Below are 23,389 nucleotides of genomic sequence, written 5' to 3'. Positions count from 1 at the left end.
CAGCCTGGTCTACAAAGGGAGTCCAGGACAACCAAGGCCACACAAAGAAACCTTGCCTGGAAAAATTAAAAAAAAATAATAATAAATAAAATAAAAAGAAAGAAAGAAAGAAGAAAGAAAACAGGCTGCACAAGCCCACGAGGGGGCAAGCCAGGAGGCAGTGTTACTTCGTGGCCTCGGATTCAGCTTCTGCCTTGAGTTCCTGCACTGACTTCCCTCCATGGAGGACTGCACGCTGTAAACCAAATTGCTTTTGGTTGGTCTTGTAACACACTGACAGAGAAGCAAACTAGGCCATTGAGACCCTGTATTGGGGGTTAAAAAAAAAAGAAGAAGAAAGATAAAGCTGGACCAGCAAATAATAATAATAATAAAGTCAAATGGAACATATGACCAATTAAATACCTGAATTGGGAAGTACTAAAATTCTAAACTTTCTAGATGTCTTCATCATTAGAAGCCTGAAAAGACCTTAAAGATCTAAGAATATATCTCAGTGGTAGAGCTTTTGTCTAACAAGATTCATTCTGCAAGCCAGCTGTGGTGGCACACGCTTTTAATGCCAGCACTCAGGAGGCAGAGGCAGGTGGATCTCAGTAAGTTCAAGGCAATCCTAGTCACAGAGCAAGTCTAGGACAGCCAGGGCTGTTACACAGAGAAACCCTGGGGAAAAAAAAACAATAAAAAAAAAAAAAGGCAACATAGGGGCTAGGGAGATGGCTCAGCGATTAAGGGTACTGACTGCTATTCCAGAGGACTGGGGCTCAAATCCCAGCACCCACCTGGCAGTTTACAACTATCTGTAATCCCAAGATTTAACACTCTTCCATAGACGTGCATGCAGGAAAACACCAATGCACATAAAATACAGATAAATAAACTTTTTTAAAAAATATTAAATTTGCACTACTGTACACTACTCTGTTTTGCAGTTTGTCCCATGATGAAAATATAGATATTTATTACTGAATAATAGGAAGAAACATTTCAATCAATGTCTGATTCCTTAGTCATCTCCCTGCCTTTGCCTCCAGGAAGAGACACTCCTTCTCCTTAGTACATGAAGACAGATTCCTCTATTCAAAGCCATGAGTAGTAAATGCTAATCTTTTAACTGTCCTCAGTTTGGCACCCTCACTCTAAGAGTACCAAGATGATTAACTTGTATTAGTTTAAATATTTTATTGTTTTGCAGCATTGTTCTCAAGGTTTCTTTGGTTGAGTGAGTTGGGAGGGGTGGTTGGTTTTTGGGTTTTGGGTTTTGGTTTTTGGTTTTTCAAATCAGGGCTTCACTGTGTAGCCCTGGCTGTCCTGGACTCCCTTTGTAGACCAGGCTGGCCTGGAACTCAAAGGAGATCCACCTGCCTCTGCCTTCCCAAGTGTTGGGATTAAAGGCATGTGCCACCACTTTAATAAGTTTTAATTATAATATTGGAAGAGAAAATAGATTTCTTAGGACAATGAGTTGCAAGGTTCACTCCCTGTGCTGCATTGAATATTAAGAGATAACCCTTGGGAGCTGATAGAAAGGATAGCTAACAACACCAAAGGTCTTCTGTCTATTTGCTGACAGGAAATGCACTGACAATGATGATTACTAAAACACATACTTCCTCCTCTACTTGCAGCTGCATGTGTCTATGTAGTAGGCATCATATATCTGGTCAGTAAAGTCTAACTGAAATGTTGAGTGGGCTGCATAGGAGATTCTTAAGGAGAGCCATTTAGCAAGGTGCATGGCCTTTCCATCCTCCTTTGACTCTTCCTGTTACTGTCTTAGAATAGAAGAATTAGGTTTACAGCAGCAATTGCCATGTAGGACCCTGAAGTGACCTCGTAACTGGAAGTAGCTGCAGTAGCTGCCCTGCATTTCTGCTCCCAGCCCACCTTGCTTTCTATGAGAACTAACAAATGCCCACCCTGACTAAGTTGCTGCTTCTTGGCCTCTTCCCCTTACACACAACTGAGCTTGACCAGGATGAAAATAACCTTCAATGGAAAGGACTGATTGGCTTAATAATTTCTTCTTCACGATGGCCATAAAAGTACGACTTTAAAATGTTTCTCTAACAACACCGTTCACATTTGGTTTTGACCTGCCCTTCACTTTATGCTAGAGAGCACTGCTAGTTTCCTGTCTCACGTCCATTCTCCACTTTCCTTATTGACCAAGTTTTGCTTAGGGCCCCAATGTGCCTAGGTAAATGATGTGCGTGGCCACATGACACAGATCTATCTACAAGTCCTGAGGACTAGTATTCGAGGGATTCTGGGCATGCTTAATTTCCTGCTGAGTTCTTTGCTTTTCTTCCTCCCTAGGGGACTAGAAAGCTGAGTGTGCAGGTAGGAACCATGATTCAACAAACCCAAGGGCAGAGCTACATGCAATCAACTGCAGAGGAGGAAGACAGAGTCCTGAAAATGCTGACCCCAGAAAACCACTGCAGGGCTGGAGAGATGGCTCAGAGGTTAAGAGCACTGACCGCTCTTCCAAAGGTCCTGAGTTTGCCGGGCGGTGGTGGGGCATGCCTTTAATCCCAGCACTCGGGAGGCAGAGGCAGGTGAATCGCTGTGAATTCGAGGCCAGCCTGGTCTACAAAGTGAGTCGCGGACAACCAAGGCTAACATGGAGAGACCCTGTCTCAAAAAACCTAAAAAGAAAAAAACAAGAACAAAGGTCCTGAGTTCAATTCCCAGCAACCACATGGTGGCATACAACCATCTATAATGTATTCTTATTCCTTCTCTTGGCCTGTAGGTATACATGCAGGCATAATAAGTAAACCTTAAAAAAAAAAAAGAAAGAAAAGAAAAGCACTGTATAAGCCTTCTACTATTAATATCCAACCCTCATGTTTTAGAAGTAAAATAGCTTCTCTTTTACCACTGCAGTTGGATTTCTGTACATATTTAGCTCCTTTGCAGAGGCGTTCATTATTGACAAATGCTTATCAATATTGTTTATTGAAAGCAATAATCTTACAGTAGTTTACAGATGTAATTTATCTTGTCATATGTTACAGAAGAGTAGACTGAATTTATTTCATGTCAGTGTATTTTAATTCACAATTTAAACATGATCAAAAAAATATATGAACCTATTAGTGTGAATAGAAACAAACCTGATAGCCTGTCCAAAAAAAAAAAAAAAAAAGCTTTTAGCTATTTCCTAAGAGGAAAGACCTTACGCAGGGATCTATACTCTTTCATAACAACTAGCAGACACTGAGGCATTACTGCTAGAGTTTGAAAAAGTAGGAAGGGAAGAAACTGAGAGAAAATACTAGCATTAGTCTCTATGAGTTGAAAACAATCTGAAGACTCCTAGTGCCCAGTGCTGGTGCAAAACCCTGTCAGCCCTTTGCTGAGACTCACTATATTAATTAGGGTTTTATTGTTGTGAAAAGATACCATGACCAAGGAAACTTACATACAGGAAAACATTTCACTGAGGCTGGTTTATAGTTTCCGGGGTTTAGTCCATTGTCATCATGACAGGAAGCATGACAGCATGTAGGCAGACATGGTGCTGGAGAAGAACGTGAAAGTTCTACATCCTTTTTTTTTTTTTAAGATTGATTTATTATTTATACAGTAGTCTGCCTACATGTGTGTGTGTACACCAGAAGAGGGCGCCAGATCTCATTAGAGATGGTTGTGAGCCACCATGTGGTTGTTGGGAATTGAACTCAGGACCTTTGAAAGAACAGCCAGTGCTCTTAACCCCTGAGCCATCTCTCCAGCCCCAAGTTCTACATCCTGATAAGCAACTGACATTCTAGGCTTAGTGTGAGCACATGAGAGCTTAAAATCTGTCTCCACAGTGACATGCTTCCTCTAACAAGGCCACACCTACTCCAGCAAGGCCACACCTACTCCAGCAAGGCCACACCTACTCCAGCAAGGCCACATCTCCTAGTGCCACTCCCCATGGGCCAAGCACTCACACACATGGGTCTACGGGGGACATTCCTATTCAAACCAACACACCCACCAAATTACCTGCAGCAGCTGCTGAGACAAATGCCTTCTCCTCTGCATCCTCAAAATTTTGCAGTACCGTTCCTCATTGGCAGAATTTAGGTTGGAATTCAGCTGGAAGGGGGTTTTGAAGAACGTGAAGTCAGAAGGATGAAGAGTCAAAGGTCATATGTAATGCAATGTTCAAGCCACTTATAAAAACCACAACAAAGGCATTTACAATCCTAAGGCAAATGGTAGCATAATGAAAGCATACAAAATATGTTTTATGATATGTTTAGACTTCACAAATTTGACTAAGAACAAAAATCATGGTGAGAATATGAGGGAGGATTGAGTTATGAAAAAAATCACAAAATGAGAATTTTCAAGATAGCCGAGGCAGTCCATCTAAGCCAAGGGGAAGGGGGGAGGGTGCATGAATGTGCCCTGGGCATCAGACTGCTATCCTCGGCTTGCCTCGTTCAGTTGTGTGACTGTGTACCTGGATTAGAGTTTAGCTACATTTTTTTTTTATAACTTGGTAGTCAAAACATCACATACTGAAGAAAACCAAGTATAAAACAATGGTTTTTCTCAATCTGTTGATATTCCCATTCATGCGTTATGTATTAACTGACTGGTATTACAGAATCATATCCTGTAACAGAAAGCAAGACTGGTTTTTGAAATAATTTAAGTCAGTTCCTTTATATTATACTGTTCACAGCTCAAAAGTTTGTGAAGACTGTGCTGAGAGTAATATGCTCTACTAAAAGGCTTGAATTATGGTTTCAGTAAAACTACTTAGAAGTGTGTGGACAGTAAAATTAAAGCCAATTAAAGGCAACTTCATTTTAATAATCACTCAGAGCTGAAACATTGGGTGCATCTTCCTTTGCAGAAAAATTTTTCCAGCGAAGTCTAATGTTACCAAATGAGACTCATCAAACAGGCCAGCATTAGTCCATTATCCACGCTGGCGCATCGTCAGCTCGATTCACTTCTCAGCCCACTCAGATAATTTCCTCACTGTTGACAAAACCCAACATAGTCATTTTCTAATCCAACCCAATCATCTCATTACCAAACTCTCCCACCCCATTTCAGCGCACTCAGCACCAGCTACGCTTGCGATCACAGATGATATGAGTGACCTGGGTGGCTGGCGGTGGAGGATCTTTAAGGAGGAAAGAGAAGAAAGGAGGCTAATAGTGTGATTTTTAAAAAACAAAGCCAACCAGACCAACCCACCACAGAACTTTAAGGCACTCTAGACTGAGCTGCCACACTGGAGAGGAGACCCTGCTCCATTCGCTTATTGCAGAAGCTTTTAGCTGGGCTCCTTGAATGACCTTGGGATGCTAGAAATGAATCTCTAAGGAGGACAGGATGTTGGCTGCGTTGGGGAGCGGAATATCTGCGGTTGTGACTCTGATGGAGAAGTGGCAGATTTTTTTTTTTTTACTAAAATGTCAAAAGCATTCTTAACCCTCCTTCCAAAAACATGAAAATAACTGGTCTCGGAGTGCGAAGGCAAAAATGACATTCACGATTGATAGGGGATGTTTTAAAAAAAGCAATCAACTTCAAAGTACAAATAATTGTGTAATATATTCTCAAATCACTAGATTATTAAAATCTTAAGTGTAAAAAATAAACCAATCTGATTGAGTCATCACACCAAAATTATTCTATGTTTTTCTTCAACATATTAATTTTGTTACCCAATGTTTTGAGTCAACTGTACTATTCACTAAAAGGCCCAATCACATTAGAAGATTATACCTCAGTCAGCCATCAACCAGACAAAATACAGATACCTCAGAAAAGAAGAAAGCAACATTTTGGACTTATTGTGACTTTAGGAAATTATCCCAATATAAAAAACTTTAGAGCAAAAATCACCAGTGAAGAGGCCCCAGGCAAGCAAAACCTCCTCTGGAAAGGCTCCTACTTTGACTCACCAGAGGAAGGTCTTGCTCTCTGTCTCATTGTAATATACAGTCTTTCCAGAGTACATCCATGGGTGAGGCTGTCTGCCGTGCTTTCCAAAGAGTTTCCACGTCTTCTTACAAAGGTAGTTAGAAATGAACACATGCAGGGGTGGGGAGATAGCTCAGTTACACAGTCCTGCTACGCTAGCGTCAAGACCTGAGTGTAAATCCTCAGGGCACAAGTAAAAGCAGGGTGTGGTGGCACATGTCTGTAGCCACAGTGCTAAAGGGTGGAGTAAGGAGGGCACCTCAGACACATTGCCCAGTCAGTCTAGCTGAATCTGAGCTCCAGGTTCAGTAAGAGAGTCTGTCTCTAATTAATAATAATAATAATGTGGACAGTAATTAATGTTTCTGATTTATAAGTTACATAAAAGATCTTGTCATAAAGGACACAATATTTAGGCTACAGAATAAGAAATGGAGCACACCATGCTTTGTCAAGCTAGTTGAAAATATATATACATTTTGCTGCCAATGTAACATTTTAATATTTAGTTATAATTTAGATTTTAATCTCCATAATAATTAGGGTTTATAGTTTTTCTATCTTATTTAATGTCCCATTAAAATAAGAATAAATTGATACATAAAACTGTCATATGCATTCACCCAACTGTCATCATTTTGGTGGTGAGTGAATGCCATCAGTTTATTTACTCCACTTTTCATTTTATAAGATCATTTTAAGAGGGCTGGAGAGATGGCTCAGTGGTTAAGAGCACTGCCTGCTCTCCCAAAGTCCTGCGTTCAATTCCCATCAACCACATGGTGGCTCACAGCCATCTATAACGTGATCTCATGCCTTCTTCTGGCCTGCAGGGGTATAAGCAGGCAGAGCACTGTATACATAATAAATAAGCAAATCTTTAAATAAATAATTAAAAAATAAATTAAAAGATCATTTTTACAGGTGACTATAATCTAAATTAAAAAATAAATTAAAACACATAAATAAATAGAGAAAAGAAACAAATTTAAAAGCACCTATGAAGCGATTAATTTTTAGCTATTAATTTGACCCTGGGAAGTAAAAAAAACAAAAACAAAAACAAAACAATAAATGTGAGCAGTTACACGGTCTTTACTTGTATATGAGAAAAAAGCACACTTGATCCTCTGGTTTGAATGCAATAAAGAGTGTGTGTGAGAGTTCCATTTGCATTGCAGGCGGCACTTCTTAGAAAAAGTCCAAGGTTTCTAAATTGCTCAACATCTTAGAGAAAAAGTAATAGGTGATGTGCTGCCTAGCTACTAAGGTGTGTGTGTGTGTGTGTGTGTGTGTGTGTGTGTGTGTGTGTGTGTACTATTATATAGTGTATCACATGTATGTATATGTGTGTGTATATCATTAATATAACAACTCTATAAAAAAGTCAAGCTCTTTGTATAAGCCAGGAGTCCTTCTAGTAGGACATTTCTAGATAAGGTCAGTGTGGCACCAAGGAATGTTGTTAAGGACAGGCTTGTCTGGGGTTGTGCAAACAATGCCAATCACATGCTTGGCTTTTTACTCTGAGAGTAAGGCATGGCCTCTGAGGGCACAGGGGAACCTCTTTGCTTTAGAAAGCCATTAGTGAATTTTATATCTTTCAATGGTTTCTATGGAAGATGTGCATGAGTCTGAAAGGTACGTGATCATTGCAAGTTGCATTGCTCCACCAGTCCTTTGGCAATGGAAAATAAAACTTAAGTAGATATTAAATTTCTGCACCAGTATAGCGTTTTAGAAGTTTCTACACTGCTTTACAATAACAGGTCTCCTCAAGGGCAGAGAAGAAATCTAATTTATCTTTGGATCCCAGCACCCAGTCCCCCCCACAAAAGAGAGAGGGAACATAATAGATTTTTAATCCATCACACACTCCTGAATGAGCCATTTCTCAGGCTTTGGAGAGCATCACTGCCTTCCATACAACTTGAAAGGCCACGGTCATCACTAATTAACACCAAGGAATCTAACTTACAGTTAAAGTGTTCCTTTGGCATGGATTCAAAAGCACTAAATGGAAGCACTATATTAAATGATGTGTTTTTAAAAATAGAAAACCAGGGAGCTGGAGAGATGGCCCAACAGCCAAGAGCACTTGTGTCCCTTGAACAGGTCCTGGGTTTGATTCTCAGCACCCACGTGGGGGTTTACAGCCATCCACAAGACCAGTTCCAGAGAAACCCAAGCCCTCTTTCAACCTCTGTGAGCACCAGGCATGCGTATGGTGCATGTTCATCCATTCGGCAAAACGCTCATTCACGTAAAATAAATCTTTTAAAAACATAGAAAACCACCCAAAGAAACCTTCAATATCTATGTGTGGACTTGTGACATCAATGGTCAAACAATGACACTGTTACATTTTTCTAAACTGAGTGAGAATTAGATGTGTAACACCCAAGTATTTTTAAAGATTTGCGTGTGTGTGTGTGTGTGTGTGTGTGTGTGTGTGTGTGTGTGTGTGCCACCTGCATATGGGTGACCACAGAGGCCAGAATGAAGCATCAGATCCCCTGGAGTTCGACTCTCAGGTGCTTGTTAGCTGCAGTACACACTTTAACTACTGAACCATCTCCTTAACCATAGCACCCAGGTGTTTAAGATTAGGCTTTATAGTTGGGCAGTGGTGCTGCACCCCTTTAATCCCAGCACTCAGGAGGCAGAAGCAGGCAGATCTCTGAGTTAGAGGCCAGCCTGGTCTACAGAAGTAGTTCCAGGACAGCCATGGCTACACAGATGAAACCCTATCAAGAAAAAAGAAAAAGGAAAGAAAGAGAGAAAACGGAGAAAGAAAGAAATCGATTAGACTTCATGATTATTTACCATGGAGCCACATTTAAGGTCATAAAATGACAATTTAAAAATTCCTAGCTATGAAAATGACTCCTGAAATGAGGTTCATGTCTATAGCAAATTCATGTCATTTGATTCTGACCTCTTCAGCAAGGCTTTTTAAAAAAGTGATTGCAGATAACAGTAAGGAAATACAGAATGGGCTGACAGGATAGTTCCACACTTAAAGCTACTTGCTCCCAAACCCGAATACCAAGCTTTAATCTCCAGGACTCACATGATAGAAGAGAACTGACTCCTGCAACTTGTCTGCTGACCTCTATACATGTGCCATGAGACATTTGCTCCCACCACACATATACACATGGGGCAGGGGGAGGTGGTGGTGTCAAACATAGCGTGGATCCACATAACACCAAAATTAGAATGAAATCAATCAGATTAACAAATATTTTATTAATGCTGTGCAAACTAATTGCTTACATGAGTCATTTCAGGCTTATTTAAATAGACTAGTTTTTACAGCAGCCCCTTCCTTAAGATTTGTTCTTATTTTTTTTATTTATGTGTAGTGTGTGTCTCTATCCATGTAGACCAAGTGTGTCCTGGTATCCTAAGAGGCAGATTCTGATCCCCTGAAATTGGAGTTACAGTTGACTATGAGCTTTCACTAGGGTACTGGGAACCAAACTAAAGCCCTCTGACAGAGCAGTGTCTTAGTTTTTTTCTACTGCTGTGATAAGAGCCATGTGTGATCTTAGGCAACACCAGCAACACCATGATCAAGGCAACTCATAACAGAGAGTACGTAATTCGGTGCTTACAGTTTCAGAGTGTTGGAGTCCAAGACCATCACAGGAGGAAGCATGGCAACAGGCTGGCAGGCACTGGCGCTAAAGCAGTAGCTGAGAGCTCACATCTTGATCCACAAGTATGGGCCAGAGAGACGCTGGGAATGGAAAGAGTCTTTTGAAATCTCAAAGCGAGGTCCCGAGTGACACACCTCCTCCAAGAAGTGACACACTTCATAGTCCTTCCCAAACCCCAGAAATGTACTGGGGACCATGTTTTCAAATATATGAGCCTATGGGAAACTTAAACCACCACAGGCAGCAAGTGCTCTTAACCACTGAGCCATCTCTCCAGCCAGTGCAAGAATCCTAGAATACAGGTGAAAGAAAATCACATCATTTTTTGGACCCGGTAAGGAACCGAATTGCTAGCACACAATGCTTCTATAGTTGAAGTGCGGTCGCAAGGCTAGCAGCCTCTACCATCAGTTCAGATGTTAGAAATGAGTAATCTGAGATGTACCCTCACACCTAGTGAATTAGCATCCTCAGATTCTCCCCAATGTGAATTTCACAACTACATTCAGACTCAAGCAACGGTTTTAGTCCATTGTACTAAGAAAGGATACAGCCCTTAACACATTTGAAAAGTCAGTGAAGTTATGAGCATGCCACTAGGAGAAGATACATCTTCCATTCTTTCACAGCAGTCAATTAGGTCAGCTACTCCTTAAGATGCTTTAATAGTCTTAAATAGTTTTACATTTAAAAGGGGAACAACTTTTTTTAAAGGTAGTCTCTATGTTGTGCAAGTTGAAAATATATCATGCTTTTATTATGTATCTGAGAATTTTATATAAGATGTGATCATATCCATTTCCCTCCCCAGCTCCTCCCAAGTCCACCCCCCATAATATCCACACTTCCTCTCAACTGCGTGTCCCTGTCCCCCCCCCTTTTTTTTTAATAATCCACAAAGTTCAATGTGTAGCGATCATATACTTCTTCCCTTAGTATCTCCAGAAAATTTATTATCCCACCAGGGGACACACCTTTTAAAATGTCTGTTCTTCTCCCTGCCCCAGCTATCAAATTTTAATAACCTCTCAGTTAAGTGTGGGTGCTCATGATCCCCTCCCCTACCGTGTTAGTATGCTGACTGGCTTGATCTTGTGCAGGTCTTGTTGCCTGTACATTGAGTTCATGAGTGAAGCAGACTTGTCCAGAAAACACCGTTTCGCTGGGGTCTGCCTTCTGGTTCTTACCATCTTTCCTCTTGCTTTTGCTCAGTGGTCTCTGAGATTTGAAGGCGGTGAGCACTCTACTGACATTCTCCGTGCAACTGTTTTTGCAAGGCCACTGAATTTCCTAAGTAATAATACTTGAGGTAACCATAAAATTTGTCTTCCTTATTAAATCTAGCCACGCTCGCACTATGGGTTCTCAGCTAGACAGCAATAATAATGTTCAAGTTCTTTATCTACATTCTCCTCAAATGTTAACAATTCAATAGCTCATCATATTAGCAATTAAGTTTGGAGGGAATCTACAGGTGCTTGCCAAGGATAGCTTCTGGGAATAGTGTCAAAACATCATCACAGTCAAGAAATGATAAAACTGAGTGTGGAAAACCCTCTCGAGGATGGGTGGGAAGAGCAGTGTCTGTTGCTCAGATGTGCTCTGCTTTGCTTCCAGCGGGGTCTGTTTACAACGTGTATGTTCAACACGTTTTAGAAAACCTGCACCGCGTCTACCTAATGGGTTTGTCACTGGTTGTTAGGAGTCTTCTGGCAGGAACGGGGTCAGCCTCGGCGTTTCAGCACTGCGGACAGCTCCAAGGCGTCAGCGGGAAGGGGTGGGGTGGGGTTTATGTGGAAAGGGGCGTGGGTGGTGGAAAGGAACACCAAATGACTAAGTGACGCATCAGTCCTCAGTTAAACCAGTACACCTTTCACTCCGTTTTTCCTTTGTCTGATCAAACATAACAATGTAGCGCCTTCTAACAACCCCACACTGCTGTTTTTCTCTTCACAGCGAAACGCCTTCGGCGCAGCTGGCGACACAGCAGAGGCAAGAATTTTCGCAATGAATTAATTAAATCCTAAATACCGTGGGAAGCAAAAATAGTGATGAACCCTGATTGTTAAGCTCCGGGGTGCGATGTCAGTGAAAACGAGCCCTTGTCTCTGCTCTTTCTAACGACCTAAAGAGCAGACCCTGTTGCTGCTGTTAAGAGTCCCTTGCCCATCTCACGTCCCACCTCCTTTGCTCGCACAGAGACATGTTCACAAATATTTACACATTGCCAGACCGGAGAAATGCACACACGCACACACGTTTTCCTGCAAACACTCGCGCGCACGTCCTTCCGCGGCTGCCCGTGTCCTGTCTCTCACCCAAACACAGACATTTATACACGTAGGCCAGGAAAGCGCTACCCACGGTCCTGTGACTCCACGCGGGTCCTCAGAATACTCCGTTTACACTGCACCGATCAGCGACCACAGATAAACCTACCAACAAGTCTACTGGCTGGAATTCATCTCCATGGCAACAAACATGGAAGGTGAGGCCATCCATCCCTGCTGCCTGCTAAGTAACTTTCTCTCCTTTCCTCGGCATTCACCAACAGGGTTCCAGGCGCCAGTTCCCTAGGAGAAGGTGTCCTTATTTTCTTGAATTTCAGAAGCAAGAGAGCCAGCCGAGTGGGGGGCAGGGAGAGTCTGTAGGTTTGGTGAGCTCAAATTCTAAAAAGGAAAGGATGCCTCTGCAGCTGCTGGTGCTGTCAAAAAAGAAAAAGAGAAAGAAAATATGTTGTTTGTATACAGACTGCTGATGTCTCTCTCATAACGTCTTGTAGGAAGTTTCCACGCTTCCTGCAGCTTAATATGTTAGAGACAACACAAGGTAGAATATTAACGATGGTCTAGGCTTCTTTAGTGAGACATGTTGAGAATTTTCAGATCAAGCTTACCAGTGCTTTGAAAGGAATGGGGTCTGAGGAGCCACCCAGATATCCTCTTAAGGAAAACCTGTCAAGGTTGACGTCTCCAGGGTTTGGGGACAGATTCTTGAAGATCCCGAGGTTTTGGAACTCTAGGAAACCAAAATGCATGGTGAAGACATCTGGGTTTGTAATTTACGGTTTTCCTTTCATTCCAACGCATCCGTTCCTAAATGACAGCTCTGTGCAGATGTGGCCTCAATAATGCTTTCTGCTGTTCCTTATTTAAATAGGATTTAACGTCTGTGTTTGAAGATGAGTCTGTTGTCTGTGTACAGAAGGGCTCATTATTTTTTAAGCTTGACTTTGCATGTCTCATTTCATAAAATTACAAGCGTTCTCTCATTAGAGACTTTTGTCTAGTGACTAGTGCTAAAATCCATTTTACCTAGAATATCATTTTGTACTCCAATTTTAACTATTTCAAATCTGTGATGTTTGTGATGTTATTGTTAGATAAATAAACAAGAGGGGGGGGACCTGTTGATTAAAATAAAGGCACAGGAGGTTCTTGTGCATTTTTTGGAGGTGCCTATATTTTACCATTGGTTTTTGCAATTTACATGTTATTATGTACCAATTAAATAGCTGTTTTTGAAAAGAGGATTTGATAGTTCCTAGTCAGTAAATAATTCACAGAGGAAAAAACATTCCCTACTACATTTACTCATGGACATGAAAGGCTACATACAGGTATGAAAATATACTTTGGTGTCACTGGCAATGATATAATTTAAATAACTGAGCACAGAGGACTTTGTTGTCGACATCAGTTATTTGTTGCTAACTACAAAACAACTCCATGACACTGGGCCTTTTGATAGCTACAAGTACTGCCATGGCCCAATGCTGTGACTCATCAGGACTCACAGAGCCCTGTATCTGATGTTTGCCATGAGCAAAAAGCAACCCACTGAATCCGAGTGCTTACTACCAAAGTATCTAATCATTAATGGAGCTGCAAGCAGTGTTTTATCAGTAGCAGAAGTCATACAAAAATACACCTGAGTATTTCAGTCATTATATAGAGAGATTCTGGTGCTCCATCTGAGCTGTGTTGATGATGTTGTGCATTTGATGGTGCATCACATTTAAAGTGAATTTTACCTGGATTCAGCTTTATATTCAAGTCTCTTTATAAAAAAATTCACTTATTCTTTTCACAACTATTGTTTTTTATATAGGCTTTTAAAAATTTGATTCATAGTTTTGTTCCTTTGTAATCTATCTCTCATATTTCATTTATTTTATATTTCTCAGTGAACATGGTATTAAAATACATTTCCCTCCTGACATAAGCTTTACAAGAACTGTTCTGTAGGACCTAATGAGTCTTTACTTTCCTATGTCTTCCAGTTATAGAAAATGAAAAAATGTGCTTTAATCCCTAGGGGAAAGTGTTTTTGAGACCTTATTCATCAGGAAGAAGTCAGGGTTGTAGCTGAAGACTTCTATTTTTTTTATATATATATAATATGCTCCATATCAATGGAAAGGCACAGAAAACAGTGCTATATTCTTGGAAGTTTCAGATCTGGTTGGTATTGAAATGAGGTATTCATTTTATATCTCAAATGACACGTAAAAGTTTGGGAAATTATCTGAAAAAAATCTAGGCCTCAAATGGCAGCGTTTCAAGTGCTCAGTGTGAGCCTTGGGTATGAAGGCTAGTCAGCTTCCATCGCTGCTTTTATCTACCTAGTTAGACAGAGCTGGCCTAAGTGGGCACCCTTCTTTTGAACCTTTGTGCATCTCTTTTTTAACCATTTTTCCAGATCGATTCTTTGTTTAAAGAAGAGCATTAAAGGATACTTTCTCCTTTTAAGATAGTAACAAAACCGTCCTTTCTCAACTCAATTTTTGTTTAAAAATGGAAACTACAACAGTTATTTAGACATTAAATGAATTGACTCAGCTTTCCTTTGAAAAATCAAATATCTGGTTAAGTCCTTCTTATTGGAAATGATTCAAATTTGAATGCATTATCCTTCGGTGCCTTTACCTTCTATGCAAATAAAACCTGTTTTGTCAAATTTTATTCCCGTCCAATTCCATCTCCACTTTAACCATTATATCACATTTCCTTCAATTCAGCAACTTCTAGAAATTTCTGTAATGATGAAATAATTCTGTTATCAGGCCTTGTTTGTCAGTGCTTAGTTTTCTTTTAGAAGTACAAAGGTTTTTAATGCTTCACATAGAAAACATAGCTTCCATAGCCTTGTGTGAATCCCTACTGTGGATTTATTCGTGATCCTAAGCACTTATGAGTCCATTGGGAGATTTTATTTTCCCTCTGCAAGAGAGACATGTTCTACGGTTTATTGATAGTTTTTTTCTCCCCTGCATTTAATGCCATCTGGCAATAGCAAACAGCATCTTGCTGGACTTGCAACAACACTGTCTTGGCTTCCACGTAGAAGACCTTTATCCTTGAAAACGCTTCAGATGTCTGATGAACCTACTGTCTTCTTCAGTGTTCCCTTTCAGTAATATTTCCCTCTCTCAAGTTGAAGGTTGCAAATACTTCTATGCACTGGGATGTCTCTGTCCTTCATTTATTCATCTATGTCAGTCTCACTCAATGATCATACTTAAAGTATTATCCCCACTAGGAATTTCATGTTCCCCAAGATTACCTGGGTTGACTCTCTACAAAAGAACCACAAGTGGGCAATGCCCAAATTTACATTTACTTTGTAAATCTATAATGCCTCCTATTCTCTTCATTCGGCTTAGTGAAAATACTGTTTTTACATTTGTTCAAGCTTAGTAGAGTGGGGCTATCACTGATGGGTCTCTTTGCAGGGCTCACTGCATTTCATCAGATGCCAAAGCCCAACGTCATAAATAACTTTCAAAACCACACCCTCTTCCACATACTCACTCATATAGCCCTTATTGCTTCTCATCTGAAACATTGTTTTCTATCTCTTCTAAATATGTAGAAGATAATAAAATTAATCAATATCGCTGTTGAGATAAAATCCGTGTAAATCACTGCTACATAAGAGAAATGCCATTAAATGTCGAGTGTTGTTGGCTTTCTTTTTCAATATCCATGTAGAAGACTGAATTGTCTTATTTTTCTTTGAACATGGCTCCTCTCCCTTGCTATTTGAAAGGTCTTTGACAGAAGAGGCCATATCTACTACCATGTAACAATAATGCAATCAATATCTTAAATGCAAATATACTGACTACCTATCAAGTCATTTGTATTTGACTGGGGTATAATAATGACATTACCATTCTGGATCCTTCATTCCCATTCAAATTAAGATTTTCTTTGCTTTTCAAGCAACCACTTTATATCTTCAACTTCAACATAAATTTTTGATGAATTGCAATTTAAATATTTATTTCATGTAAATTATCAAACAGTATCTATCCCATTTTCAGTTGAGACATTTCTGTCCTTCATCTTCAAACACAGAACCTCTGTAAATGTTTTTACTAATCTCAGGATGTAAGTCATTAGAATTGATTTGAATCTCAACTCTCATAGCTACATGTATTTTCAGCCAAGTTTTGTGTCAGAGTTAGTGATTGTCACTTCAGTGTCTTCAATCTAGTCACTGTCCTGAAGCAGTGTATGAGTGTGTAGGTAAGGCTAGACCTTTGTGAAGACCTGTCTTTATGTTCAGAGAGCCCAATATTAATTAGGATAGCCCAGTGTTTTGTAGATAGTGAATCGATGTAAAACACTATAAGCCAGGCATATCTCACATCTTCCTCACAAGGGGATTATAAAAGAAGGTCTGTGAATTGCCAATATCACTAAGCCATGCTGTACCATGTCCCCAGTTCACGTTAGCAGCAAACTATCAAAAAAAAAAAAAGGTTAATTTAGCTGTTGGTACATGAAGTTTTCCTCAAAGAGCCATCTGTTAAGGCCTAGCTCGTAGTCACCTGCTATGGGGAGAGAGTGAAATCTTGGGAAGAGACATGCCTTGTCAAAAGAAGTTATGTCTGTAGAGATGATCTTAAAAGGGATGGTTAGACCCTGGCCCTTTCTTGTTGGAGGTTGGGCTGATGTATTTTGATGCTAATTACCGCTTGCTGCCTCCATGCCCCACCTTGTACCTTGCTTAAGAGCCTAACATGTTTGACCAATAAAAGGCTATCACACCTGGGTAGGGCAAATGGGATAGGTGTGGCTACAGTTCCTGGGCTTTGAGAGACGGAGAGAATCTTGGGAGAAGAAGAGACCAGAGGAGAGGAGAGGAAGAAGAAGGCTGCACCATGGGTTATAGATGGAGGAGAAGCATGTGGCCGATGTGGATAGAGATTTAGTCCAGATGATGATAATTAGCAAGTATTTGGGATTATGGATGGGAGGTAGCTTGATAGAAATTATTAGAAACACATGTCATGGGATTGGGGCAAGTATTTCATACCTACCCCACTATGGGAAGTACTTTAGCAGATTAATATCTGCCCCGGTTAACTAAGCCCCAGGTTAACTAAGGCTATTTTAAAATATAGCAGGTGTCTATGTCTTTATTGATTGTTAATGGGGTTAGGAAATACTGCTGTAATAATTATAGGCCTGATAATAAATATTATTAGGCCATGCTGATAAATTAACCACAACACTTCCTTCCTTCCAGCCACCAAGTGAGCAGCTCCTCTGGACCACACTCCAGAACCTAAAGCAGGGTCACATGACCACGGCTGAACCTGCCAAAGCATAGAGCCAAGACGAACTTTCTCTCTTTTAAATTGATGATGTGATATTTGCCTACAACGAAAGGCAGAGAACTACAGCATCACCTCCCACCCATGTTCTCATCAGTGCCTTTCTAGCACTAGCAATTACCTAGAAACTGTCTATTAGTCCCACGTTGCCAACGTATAATTTCCATAATTTCCTCTTCCACCTTCTGAAAAGTGAAACATTTGTCTGAACTCATAACTCTGGTAGCTTTTCCATAGTCAGTCATTTCTGAAAGCATATCTCCAAGCTATAAAAACCAGAGTAGGTTAAGGAGTTGTGTCTTTGTCATTTATGACTTTCAAATAGTTATGTCTGCCTCTTCCATAAAGGCATAATGCTCAGTAGGGTACACTTCTACCAAGTTCACCAGTACCTAGCACCAAGAAAAATGCTGACATACTTCAGTGTCTTTTTTTTTTTTAATCAATGAATAAGTTAAGAAAATACTCTAGCCACCGTTTGCAGTGGCGCACACCTGTAATCCCAGCACTCGGGAGGCAGAGGCAGGTGGATCTACAAAGTGAGTCCAGGATAGCCAAGGCTACACAGAGAAACCCTGTCTCTAAAGCAAAACAAAACCAAACAATACAAAAACCCTATGTTGCCTTAATCTCATTCAATCTTTAGACTTCCTGACATCATTCTCAAAGTGTTGTGTCCCCTTTCAGCATTTGTTCTGACAGCACTGTGTTTCTTCTGTATTTGTTTTAGGAATAGAGGGATAGAGTACTACAAATTAGGTTGTCATGGTAACCTTTTTCATTTACTGAGCAATTCTTTATTCACACACTGATCACATCCTTACTCGATTTGTAAGATTCTGAAGTTTCTTTCTCTCTCTCTCTCTCTCCTCTCTCTCTCTCTCTCTCTCTCTCTCTCTCTCTCTCTCTTTTTTTTTTTTTTTTTTTTTTTGCAGTTTTTCAAGACAGGATTATGTCCTGGACTTGCTTTGGGGACCAGACTAGCCTTGAACTCACAGAGATCCACCTGCCTATGCCTCTCAAAGTTCTGGGATTACAGGTGTGTGCCACTTAAAACCAGAAGTTTTAAGCTAACAAACAAGCAAATAAATAAATAAATCAGAGATCAAATATATAATTGACAGCTGTACTTTCTGGTGCATATTAATGTTAAAATAAGATGATAATAGTAAAGCTTCCTTAGAAAACACAAGGAATTTTACAATTACTAGGGAAAATCCACATTCTCCATCTCTGAACAAGAAAAACATGTCTTTTTGAGAACTGCATTAATCAGTTTAGTAGGTGAGAGCAGGAACACTAAAAGAACTTTGGTGCTTATCTTCAAGGCCAGCTTTTGAAACCAAATGGAAGTTCTCTTGATCATGCATGTCAGCTACTAACAAATGAGAAGTCAAGTTCTCTGGATATTTAAGAATTAGATTTAAAAAATAATTTTACTCTTCAAAGGTTGTATTCATAGACATATTTGTTTTTATTTTATTTATTTATTTATTTATTTATTAGTTTTTTCAAGACAGGATTTCTCTGTGTAGCCTTCACTATCCTGGACTTGCTTCGTAGACTAGGCCAGCCTCAAACTCACAGTGATCCACCTGCCTCTGCCTCCCAAGTGCCATCATGCCTGGCTGAAATACTTAATTTATTCTAGGCCAAATGCTTACTGAATAAAGATGATATGCCAATTTGGAAATGGTTATTTCTCCATTAGTTCATTAATTCACTTACTGTCTAAGAATCTAAGAACAAAGCACGATGCAGGTTATGTTAGATGCATTGTTTACAAAAGGAGGCTTCAGATCTCTAGCTAGGGAGGGGCTTTGGTTTAGTTCAATAGAAATGCCTGAGCTGCATGCTTTGTTGCATCTTCTGGAAAGTTCTTTTTTTGTTGGTTTGCTTGTTTAGTTGCCTGATAGGTTTTACTAAGAATAACAAAGTTTATAGGTTAATTACTAGCCCGTAGCCAAGATTGGTGTCTCCTGTGACCAGCTACAGTCCTGAGTATATGTTTATGCTATGATGTTTTTAAAATACCAAAATGTTCTAAACTGATTTGATAACATCAGTCTGCTTAGGCCAACTCTATGGCAAGATAAACAAAGAATGAAAATTGTTCAGGTGTTTTACGTTTTGTGACATTAATTATTGTAGTAACCAGACTCTGAGGCAGAGTTTAGTGGCCCAGGTATTTATTAAGAAATGCCCTTGGACTTGGGAGTTCGAGGCCAGTCTGGTCTACAAAATGAGTCCAGGACAGCCAAGACTACACAGAGAAACCCTGTTTGGGGGTGGGGAGGAAGAAATGCCCTTGGACTCCTAACCTGGAGAAATTGACACCATGTGGATCTCCAGAGCAAGACACTTCTTTATTTTCCCCTTCGGGTTGAGATGGTCAGAGCCGCATCCCTCACTCCCTGAACAGCATCCTTCCCAGGAGGAAACATAGCCATGGTTGGGCAGTTCTTTACCTCTGAGGAGATGATAACAAGTGCTGGGAATGCTGCCCGCTACTAGGCAACAAGTCCTGAACTATGGGGACCCCATGGTATCCTCCAGTAAACCATTGTTTTGCCCCCACTGTTTTTAGAGGCTTATTTTCATTATTTAAGCCATGTGCATGTGTATGGGTGCTGCTTCCTTCTGAGGCACTGGGGGCCCTGGAGCTGGCCTTCCCCAGCCCCCACCCCTCCTAGCCCCCCCCCACTCCCCCACCCAGTTGCTGGGAGCTGGGAACTGAACTCTGATACTCTGCAAGAGAAGCACCTATTCTTAACCACTGAATATTATTGGTTCCTATTACCTACACACTCCCAAAAATGTTAAATATAGCTTACAAGGACCATTAATTTCACAATTAAAACAAAAAAACAAAAAACAAAACAAAACGAAAGAGAAGCAGAAAATATTGTTTGATTCTGTTCCCCACACCTCCTACAGGATAAATAACAAAAGAACTCATCCTTTGGCAAGATCACTCTGGGTTACTTCAGTAAGCCTTTTTAAAAAAAACAATTATTTAAATGCAAAGCACACGTTTCTTTGCTGGAGCATTAAAACAATTTAGTGGAAAGATGTTCCACGAAGGGAATTAAAAATGTTTTCCCTCTTATTGAACATAAAAAGTCAACCAACATGCCAGAAGTAGGGAGCATTTCTGCCACAGGTAGTTTGAAGATAGAGCTCTTTTGTAATTTAAAACTATAAAATACAGTGTTTGTCACTATGCTTTTTAAGTTTGAGAGCTACAAGCATTCATACTACTCTCCCTACTCCTTCTTACCCAGATCTTGTTCTAGCTTGGGGGGGGGGGGTTGTTTGGTTGTTTGTTTATTTCATTTTATGCATAGAAGTGGTTTGTACAACTATATGTGTCTATATACCAAATGCATGCCTGGTGCACTCTGAAGCCAGAGAGGGAGTCAGATTCTCTGGAACTGGGGTTATAGACATTTGTGAGCCACCATGTGGGTGCTGGGAATTCAACCCCCATCCTCCACAAGGAAAAAAATAAATACTCTTAACCGCTGAGCCGGCTCTCCAGCGGCCCTGGGTTGTTTTCCGAAAATGGACAAGGAGCTCCATTTTATTTAAAGTCAACTTTCTTAAACTTTTAGCTGTAGTTTTAGAATACCAACCATAGATGGCGCGTGGGAATGAGACTGTGGTTAGAAGGAGGACTAAGGGACTTGTCTTCAAGTTAGCTGACCTCCAGAGAACACAGCTTTAACTTGGATTGTGTGTTTAATTAGGACAGTGGTTCTCGCCCTTCCTGATGCTGTGACCCTTTAATACAGCTCCTCATGCTGTGGTGACCTCTCCCACACCCACACCCATACCATAAAATTATTTTTTGCTACTTCATCACGATAATTTTGCTACTGTTACAAATCGTAGTGTAAATATCGGATATTTTCAACCGTCTTAGGGGACCTCTGTGAAGGGTCGTGACCCACAGGTTGAGAACCACTGATTAGGCTTTTCTGAACCTGAATGCTGCTGGTGGGGGAAGTGGCTAATGTCCACGGATACCGTGCTTATCTCTCCGCAGCTGTGATGTTGGCCATTGCCTGTATTCATATAGTTTTTTTTTTTTAAACATGCTTTTGTCTTTGAGAAGTTGACATTTAAACCAAGTGGGATGGCTCTTGCTTGTAATCCCAGCATTCAGGAAAGCTGAGGCAGAGGGATTGCCATAAGTTCCAGGACAGCCTGGACTATAGAGCAAGAATTTCTCTTTTATACACACACACACACACACACACACACACACACACACACACACATACACACAGGCAGCACACACACAGTGGAAAAGAAACTGTGACTATGAAGCCATGAAAACAGGATTTGAAACAAAGTGTATATCACAGCTTCTTAAAGAATCAGATTTTATTTCAAACAAAATAGCCACCCTTGGAGAAAGACCTTGAAGGTAGGGCTTTATACAATGGGAGCACCTTACACTCTTTTTGTGTGTGCTATTATTTCCAGGCGCAAAAATGAAGGAAAAATTAGATGAAAATTCAGATCAAAGAAGTGGTGGCAACTGCCTATCACTGAATCAAAGGCATTTTGTGCTAATGACACAATCATTCCCATGCGTGGCTTTCTATTTATGCACACAGGCATGGATTCCTGGGTCCATAAACAATGCTGCCCTTACTGCCATGGAATACACACCTCCAGGGGCTGACTTTATCCTGACCTATATCTGATATCTTTAAACATCTTTAGTGAGTCAAGAGAGCTTGAAAAATTCCTGATATTTATCATTTCTTGCCTAATGGCTCACAAGGATGAAACTAAACTGGGTCCCTTCTGTGCCTAGGCGGAGAACTGACTCCTGCAGGAACCCTGAAGAGCCACCACAATGCACCAGTGAATGATGAATAGCGCCCACTGCAGCAATTCTTCAGCCAAGATGAGCGTCAACGAGGTCTCCGACTCCCTGACTCTGGAGCAACAGGCCGGCTTTGCCTTTGTGGGAGTCTTGTGCATTTTCTTGGGACTTCTCATTATCAGATGCTTCAAGATCCTGTTAGACCCTTATAGCAGCATGCCCTCTTCCACGTGGGAAGATGAAGTCGAAGAGTTTGATAAAGGGACCTTTGAGTATGCACTTGCCTGACGGGGGTGGTTCCAGCTTCATGCTTTTCCCAGCAGCCATTGCGACACACGGTAGACACATCAGCTTGCCGGTGCCGCGGGAGAGAGGATTATTCCATTTGCAAAATTCAATAAACATCCGCGATTGATTTGTCCACCATGCAGTGTACGGATCTGTGTTCTCCCTGGTCTCCCTCTCTCTCCTTAGTGGAGCTTTCTAGGCACAGAGCAGAAATCAGACCTCTGGCACCATGTTCCTTCCTCTATTATCTGCCCCTGCTCTCTGCTCCTTTTGACATGCTGACATTCGAGCTGAGGACTTCTGCAATACAAACTCACCTGCCCCCTTCACACTCTAGACCGGAGCCACAGCATAGCTTTAATGAGTCCTCGATTGTATGACACTATACTTGGGGAGACATGATCTCGCGTCTACTCACCCCATATAGAGAACTAGTGATGGGCTAGGGTTTCTTCCAGGAATTGGGTGAGGAGTTACCTATAGGAGCAGAGCTCACTCAACAACAGCTGTATCACCAAAACACACCCCAACATGAGTGACTGTTCAAAAAAGCTGGAGACCTGAAGCTCAGGACACAGCCTTCAGGCACTTCCACAGGTTGGAGAGTGTCTCTTTGAGGCAGCTCAGCTTGTCGGAGATGGAGAGCGCCTCTCAGCAGTCTTTACTGCTTATGTACGTCCAGGAAAGGAAGGAACTAGGGTATCTGGTCAGTTTCAGAGACTTTCTGAAGGGGCTCAGCAAGCTTCCCTGCAGCGTGGAATGTCCGCAACACTTGGGCTCAAAGGCCATTGGGCCCAAAAAGGAAAGAATATGATTTCTTGAACAGGCATCATAGGTCAGAGTTCACAGCGGAGCAAATTCAGAAAACTAACACCCAAACCTTCCAAGTTTGCAGAGATGTGAAGGGTCTCAGAATTCCCAGTGTTATTCTGGGCCTTGAAGGATCTCCTATGGTGAAATCCTGTAGTCTAGAGTCCCAGCCAGTCCTGCCTCATAGGGACACTGCCTGGACCACCCTCCTTT

General features: G+C 41.0%; 1 protein-coding gene and 1 long non-coding RNA gene across 7 annotated transcripts; one reads left to right on the top strand and one right to left on the bottom strand.

Annotated features, from left to right (window-relative positions):
• Positions 1 to 129: 129 nt before the first annotated feature.
• LOC311595298 lies at positions 130 to 12,055 on the bottom strand. 3 transcript variants are annotated; one of them, XR_014778395.1, is made up of 5 exons: positions 11,972 to 12,055; positions 9,567 to 9,691; positions 5,928 to 6,028; positions 4,003 to 4,095; positions 130 to 305 (listed from the first exon to the last, which is right to left on the bottom strand). It is a non-coding gene; the product is annotated as an uncharacterized lncRNA (long non-coding RNA). The 3 variants fall into 3 exon arrangements; XR_014778396.1 differs by having other exon boundaries at positions 11,976 to 12,031; XR_014778397.1 differs by lacking the exons at positions 130 to 305; positions 4,003 to 4,095 and adding an exon at positions 4,860 to 4,992 and having other exon boundaries at positions 11,976 to 12,031.
• On the top strand, positions 11,703 to 22,504 carry CTXN2 (cortexin 2). Of its 4 annotated transcripts, none has more exons than XM_084777884.1 (2): positions 11,703 to 12,099; positions 22,067 to 22,504. In XM_084777884.1, exon 2 carries the CDS (start codon positions 22,121 to 22,123, stop codon positions 22,364 to 22,366), a length of 246 nt encoding a protein of 81 aa, XP_084634010.1. In that variant the 5' UTR covers positions 11,703 to 12,099; positions 22,067 to 22,120; the 3' UTR covers positions 22,367 to 22,504. The 4 variants fall into 4 exon arrangements, with proteins under 4 accessions (XP_084634010.1, XP_084634013.1, XP_084634012.1 ...); XM_084777887.1 differs by having other exon boundaries at positions 12,068 to 12,194; XM_084777886.1 differs by lacking the exon at positions 11,703 to 12,099 and adding an exon at positions 12,254 to 12,440.
• The last annotated feature ends 885 nt before the right edge of the window (positions 22,505 to 23,389 follow it).

The sequence above is a fragment of the Acomys minous genome (genome assembly GCF_964271855.1).
Source record: "Acomys minous genome assembly, chromosome: 3".
Classification (NCBI taxonomy): Eukaryota; Metazoa; Chordata; class Mammalia; order Rodentia; family Muridae; genus Acomys; species Acomys minous.
The sequence above is the reverse complement of the archived record's forward strand: the minus strand, read 5'-3'. Positions and strand labels throughout refer to the sequence as shown.

What these genes read in the sequence shown, in the direction of transcription:
- CTXN2 (XM_084777884.1), top strand. Translation starts at nt 22,121, where the DNA reads ATGATGAATAGCGCCCACTGCAGCAATTCTTCAGCCAAGATGAGCGTC.